This window comes from Acomys russatus, chromosome 25, assembly GCF_903995435.1.
Source record: "Acomys russatus chromosome 25, mAcoRus1.1, whole genome shotgun sequence".
Classification (NCBI taxonomy): Eukaryota; Metazoa; Chordata; class Mammalia; order Rodentia; family Muridae; genus Acomys; species Acomys russatus.
Window position 1 is genome coordinate 39,334,555 of NC_067161.1, and position 6,717 is coordinate 39,341,271.

The following is a 6,717-nucleotide window of genomic DNA, read 5'->3' on the forward strand; positions in this document are numbered from 1 at the left end:
GAGTCATTTCTTGACTCAGCCATTTGAGCTGTAGAAGGAGATCTAGCGCCTTCCAGACCCAGGAAATTTCTTCCCTGGGAAGGAAGCCCCTCCCCCTAATGCCTCGATGACTGATATGGCATCTTTTATTGTAGTTTTGTCCCTCAAAAACCGTGTGTGTGCCATATGTCACATGAAGCTAGGGCTTTTAAATTCTGATTTACAGAGTAATTGAGTAAATGGGCAAACTGAATGAATGAGCAAATGGACAGCCGACACTACTCAGCAATGGGTTGCTGGATTCCAAGTCTGAGTCCAGGAGCTCTGACCCTTGCATCCTCATTTGGGCCTCATGCAGGGTTCTTGGGAGTCGGCATCATGTTCTGGTCCTCAGTCCTGAAGAGCCTCCTTGCTGCCTGTGTTGTCACGGAGTTTGCTGTAAGCTTTGTGGGTAAGAGTCAAAAGGAGGGGCCAGGGAGATGACTCAGAGCTCGGGAGCACCTCCTGATTCTGAAGAGGACCCGGATTCAGTTCCTGGCATCTACATGACTGACAACTGTCTGTAACTCTAGTTCTGGGAGATCTGACACACTCTTCTGGTCTTGCGCACATGTGGTGATGCACTTACATGCACGCAAGTAAATCATGAATACACATAAAATAAAAATCGACCAATAGATCTTAAGAAAAGAACGAGTAAGCAAGCAAGAGATCCCTTCTCCCAAAGATGGGAAGAGCAAGTGCATAGAGCAGAGGGCTTCTCAAATGGAGAGCTTCATGGCTCCTTGCTTCCTAGGACTCTTGGTCTATTGGAAACAGTGTCTGCAGTGCCCTTGGATTGTTATCTGATCATGTTTCTTCCTTCAGAGAGTTTCACGTGTGCAAACTCTGTATCTATCAACGGAGTCTATACCCCCTACGATGCATGTGAAACCTTTCAAGCCTGCTTCAACCAAACACAGGAACTTAAGATGCCAGGTAAGCCACCCCTAACTCTTTCAACTTCTCTTCACTTCCTTTCAGGTAGGGGTTGGGAGTGTGGGCTTCTTCAGGTGGTGGGTGGGAATGAAGCCGAGGCCAAAGCAAAGGTCTCTCAGAGACACTGGCTCTTCCATCAACCCCATTCACCAGGTTTGCAGTGGTCACTCCCCCGACCCCACTTAGGGACCAAACCCTAAGTGTTCTGCATGCTAAGCTCTACCCTGGAACACTCTATCAAATTATCCCTCTATAGGTTTGTTCTCTGAAACAGACTTTTTGGAGAAGTGAAAATGTCAAGTAAGAGGTAGTGATAGAACAGAATTTTTTTAAACTCTAGGGGCTTCATTCCTTTTGTGCTCAGGAGGAACATTTTTTTTTTCTGGGGGACTTTGGTTCTCTGCAGAGTTAGCCAGAAGCCAAAAGTTCCAGCAGAAAGGCTGTGCTACAGATGAGTGTACTGACCTGGCGTTCTCGGCAACACTGGGGGGCCAACGGACGTTTAGATATGACCAGCAATGCTGTACAACTGATAAGTGCAACCAAGGGGACACACAACGTGAGTGAGACTCGTCTCTGCACCCTGGACACCTGCTCCACAGCTCCTCTGACCTTCTGTGCACCCCTCCCTGCACTAGGATGCAGCACTGCTGTTTGCGTGTCTTTCCTTTTGCCTGAGGCCGCTGTCCTTTGGTAGTGCAGGGGTAGAAACAAGCTTTTTGCCTGGGTGGGAGGATGGGTGACAGTTGAAAGGCATGGATTGGTGCTCAGTCTTTTCTTTGAGTCTATCGATACAAATGTGTCCGCCCTGCCCCGTCCCCACTCTTCAGCTGAGGTGAGAGATTGTTCTCACCTATTTAATTTGTCACCTTTGTTTGTTGTGGACATGGAATCTTGATGTGTTTCCCAGGCTTGTCTGGGATTCCTAGACTCAAGTAATCCACCTGCCTCAGCCTCCCAAGTAGGAGTAGCTAGGAATACACACACACACACACACACACACACACACACACACACACACACACACACACACACGATGCACCTGGCTAATTCCTCACTCTTTGATCAGCACCCTTAGATGGCAGATTATATGCTTTCCCCATATCTAGAGATTTTTCTCCTGGCATGGTAGAGAGGCGAGTAACTGAAGAGAGGTGAAGATAGTTGGGCGCCTGCCTCCTATTGTCATTTTATTTTGTTTTGTTCAATCATGACAGAACAATTGTATTGGATCGGGTGAGGTAGTGATCTTCTCAGCCATTGTTTCCTGCCTGGTCTTCAAGATAAATACTTCTGTTCCCTCCATTCAGCGTCTCAGGGGCCTGCAACAGCCAACGGTATTCAATGTCTTGCCTGCTACACGGAGCCAGGCACGCTGTGTATCCCAACTCTCCTAAAGTGCACAGGGAAGGAGACAAAGTGCGCTTCAGTTATTGGCACAGGTATGGCGATTTCCATATCGTGACAGTCATATTGCTAAGGGTACCGTGTGCTACCCATTCATTATCATCCAGCTAATTATGCCACAGCCTAACAGGTGAAACCAGGAAATATTTATCACCACTCAGTATCTGAGTCTACACGCCGAGGACAGCGTTGCCGTGGGGCTGGCTCGGGGTGTCTCATCAAACTGAGTTCCGCTGTCGGCATAAGCTGTGGTCCTTCAGATGCCCAGGGTATCTCATGGTCCTTCAGATGGAGGATCCACCTCCCAGCTCATGGCTTTCGGGGCCTCTCACTTTCTCTTCCTGTGGTCCCTTCATTGGCTGCAGGTGTCCTTCTAGACTATCCGTGATGAGAGACAGATATATAGACTGATTGTTGGAGCTGAGATTTTCAAGCCCCTCATCTCAGAAGTGATGTGTCATTTGAGCTTGTGCCCTGTTGGCCACATAGATCAACCTTGATGTGACATAGGTGGATTGAATGGATTCAGTTCTTGGGCACCTCTGTCAGGAGATGGGCATGGTGAGAACAGATCATCTTAGAAGCCGTTTCCACCATAGAGCAAGGGCAACAAGGGGCCAAGTGTTTGGTTGTTCCTCTAAGCCTCAGGAGAAGCCATTTGACCTAAGAAAAGAGTTGACAAGAGAAGATGTAAGGTAGGGACTGGGAATCAAGGGGAGGAGAGGGGAAAACTGAATTTGCTTCACATAGAAGAGTCAGGCTTGGGCACTGACTTGCGGTGATATTCTGGGATGGCACCTTGACTCAGAAGTGTACTCAGAGTGAAAACATCTGAGTTCTGGATGCCTTCATCACTGCTGTTGTGATGACTCAGACCCCATCAATAAGTGTTCAAGTGTCGCTTAAAGCCACTGACTTTGGTAATAAACATGTTTATAATTTCCCAATGTAGAAGAGAAGTATGTATTTGTTGTAAGGGGCCCAGATACATTTCAGGAATTAACTGTGAAAATAGATGTAGGGTTTTTCCTCTGGACTGTATGCTGTTGGGATGAGACAGCAACTTCTGTTCAGAATACGAAAAGTTGTGTGGCATTAGTGATGTGTTAGGAGCTGATTGGGTGCTGGACCGAGACCTTGATGGGACTGGAGGCAAGCTATGCTTTTCTTTGGAAAGAACGTTGATAGAGGTCCTGGGGTGAGCAAGGGAAGGGCCCTGTGTCTAGATGAGTTGAGGTGAGTGAGGAAAATGGGCTGCCACAGAATACAGAGGAGGCAGGCTTCGACCTCAGTTTACCTTGGGAACCATAGCTGTCCAGTGTGTTCTGTAGTTATTCTTATAGAGAACTCAGAGCCCTCTGAGGAATGTCAGTCTGTGGGGGACCCACAATATTTTCCTCAATGGATCCTGGGTAGAGAGGACAGGTACTTTGGAAGGGTTTTTGTACATGTACTTTTTTTTTTTTTTAAAGCTGCTACATTGGGTTCTTATATTTACCTCCCTTCCAGCACTTATTCCACTCTAATCCCTTCCAATGCCCCAATACTAGGTAGGAGAGAAAGAAGGTTAGAAGAAAAAGGAGGCATAGACCTCTTCAGATTATTTCCTGCTGAGTGTTGGGTTCCTAGGAGGCAAGTCCAATCTTTGTAGTCAGAATATCCAGCAAGCCAGCAATTTAGCAATGGCAAACTAGCAATTCAGCAAATGCAACAGCAGGAACCAGCAGCACCAGAAACCAGCAGCAGCAGGAACCAGCAGCAGGGGGAAGCAGCAGAGCCAGCGGTAGGGGGAGCAGCTGCCTCCACAGGCTCTCTCAGGGCTTTCCGATTTATACTCTCTGCAGAGTCCCAAATGTAAACTATCTGCAGCTGGCAAAAATCACGCCCCTCCTAGAGCATGAGACAATCACAGTCAGCAGCTGTGGACAGTCTGAAGCAGCCCCATAACCCACACCTGAGATTAAAACAAAAACATAGTCACATAACATAACTGGGTTTTTTAAGAAACCAAAAACTCTCACTACAGGTTTTAGCCAACATTGAGGCCTTGCATTTGGCCTTCTTCTCTGTGTTCCTCAAAAGCATCTCTCCTAGTGAGTGGGCGTTCAGAGGCCCCAGTGTTAGTATTGTGTCTGAGATGTGAGGGTCCTTATTGGATCCCTTCTAAACTGGGGAGACAATAGGACCAGGATACTGGCCTGGGTCTCTGCACAGATTGGATGGAGCTGGACTCATGCATCTCAGGCAAGAAGCAGAAGCCGTGAATTCTGGACCACCCTAAGCACAGTTTTCTTTCCCGATGTGGGTGAGGAGGGCAGAAGAGAGAAACGAGGACACTAACTCCTGGGTCTTTTTTTAGTTGCTGGAAGCAGTAGTCCCGCTTCTGTAGTGATGGTTGGAACCGGCTGTGCGACGGAAAATGCCTGCAACCTGAACATGACCATTTTGGGCAGCATAAATATCCGTACCTTCTGCATGAGTGGGTTTCCCGTACTTCCATCAGCTCCAGCTAGCACGGGCCTTCGACCTACGTCCATCTCTGCAGTACCGGTTCTGATTATTCTCCCCCTGCTGAAAGTCTTGCTTTGATCTGCCAGACTCAGGCCATGCCATAATCCCACACACACTTGGAGGCCTTTCGATGTGGAAGCATTAAAAGCTGGTGATTGCTTGACTTTTTTTTTTTTTTTTTTCATTTCAGCGTTAAAAACTCCAATCCATTTTCAGTTTGACTTAATTAAAAAAAATTTTTTTTTGGTGTGCAGGCATGTATGCATGTGTGTGTGTGTGTGTGTGTGTGTGTGTGTGTGTGTGTGTGTGTGCTGGTGGAGTCCAGAAGAGAGTATCAGACCTCCTCCAGCTGGAATCACAGGTACTGTGAGATGCCTGATGTGGGTGCTAAGGACTAAACTCTGCTTCTCTGCAAGAGCTGAGTCATCCCTCCAGCCCCCTACGATCCACTCTATAACAGTCTCTTTTCCCCACCTATCACCTATCCACCTCTCATGTACTTCATAGTGGGCTTCAGGCTACCCAGGGTTGCATAGCAAGACCCTGTTCAAAAAAGAATAAAGTAAAATAAAATACAAATAAAAGAGGAAGCATGGGGCACTCCTGAAGCTCTCTTGCCAGAACCACGCTTCCTGTGATGCCAGTGATGTAAGGTGATTCCAGGGGAGAAAAAGCTTGCAGAGAAAGCAAACTTCACTGCGTTCTTGTGGTGTTGGCCTACAACAGAATAATTCTGCTCAAATGGACCCCTCAGCTCTCAGGTTCAGTTTCCTGTAGGGCCTAGCTTGTCCCCTGAGGGTTCGTGAGAGAGAAGAGTGCCGTTTGTGTGTAAGAGCTGAGACTTGCTCTTTTTTTCCTGGTATGAGTTCCATGGCTTCTGTAAGCTCTGTCCACAGTCCTCTGTGGACCACAGGGAGCACAAGTCTCCAGGCCTGCCCGCAGCCCCTCACACTCTTCATGCACCTCCAGCTGGGTGGGTTGGATTTTATGGGGCTGACGCTGAAAACAAGTGAAGGCCAGCCCTTAGGTTGCAATATGGAGGAGATACACTTGTTTAAACTGGCAATGTCCATGTGTGAACCATGTGTGTGTGTGTGTGTATATGTGTGTATGTGTGTGTATATGTGTGTGTATGTGTGTGTGTTTAATTTGATCCAGTGTGATATAAAGGATCTGGGCTATATCCATTAGCTTGTTTGACTAACCCATTTTAATTTCAATGGGTGGATCAGAGATAATCTGAAAACTGCAAGCTTCTAAATGACCCTAGACATCTGTAGGTTACTTTTGTCCCTTGCTGGAATTTCTGTTCACTTGAAATCAGGGGAGGTCTAGAGCAAACACAGTCACTGGGTTCTGGTCCAGGTAACTTCTTCTTAGCCTCATACCCCCAGGGCTGTGGGATGTGCTTGACTCCTTTTGGCACCCTGGCACCCCCACAGAACTTACACACACACACACACACACATACACACACACAGAGAGAGAGAGAGAGAGAGAGAGAGAGAGAGAGAGTTGTAAAATCCATCTTTCTTATCATTTTTGAAACAGTGGAGGGCACTCACTATTTACTGGAACTAGAAAGCAACACATATATGTAAAAACACATATATGTAAAAAGGAGGCCTAGGGGTGAATTTTTAGGGGGTTAAGAGTGCTTATTGCTCTTGCAGAGGACCCAGGCTCAGTTCCCACCAAGCATAGAATGGTTCACAAACACCTGTTTGTGTTCCAGGGGATTATATTCCCTTCTGACACCCCTGGCCATCAGGCATGCATGTGGTGCTCATACATGCATGCAAACAAAACACACATACATGTAAAATACTTAAGTCTGACTCA

At 47.1% G+C, this 6,717-nt stretch overlaps 1 protein-coding gene across 1 annotated transcript; it reads left to right on the plus strand.

Annotated features, from left to right (window-relative positions):
- The first annotated feature begins 357 nt into the window (after positions 1 to 357).
- Positions 358 to 4,953, plus strand: LOC127208397 (protein RoBo-1-like). The gene is made up of 5 exons (XM_051167839.1): positions 358 to 430; positions 847 to 957; positions 1,364 to 1,516; positions 2,268 to 2,399; positions 4,724 to 4,953. Exons 1-5 carry the CDS (start codon positions 358 to 360, stop codon positions 4,951 to 4,953), a joined length of 699 nt encoding a protein of 232 aa, XP_051023796.1.
- The last annotated feature ends 1,764 nt before the right edge of the window (positions 4,954 to 6,717 follow it).

Coding starts and splice junctions, on each gene's coding strand:
- LOC127208397 (XM_051167839.1), top strand. CDS start 358: ATGTTCTGGTCCTCAGTCCTGAAGAGCCTCCTTGCTGCCTGTGTTGTC. Junction 958..1,363: donor ACAGGAACTTAAGATGCCAG/GTAAGCCACCCC, acceptor GGTTCTCTGCAG/AGTTAGCCAGAAGCCAAAAG. Junction 1,517..2,267: donor CAACCAAGGGGACACACAAC/GTGAGTGAGACT, acceptor CCCTCCATTCAG/CGTCTCAGGGGCCTGCAACA.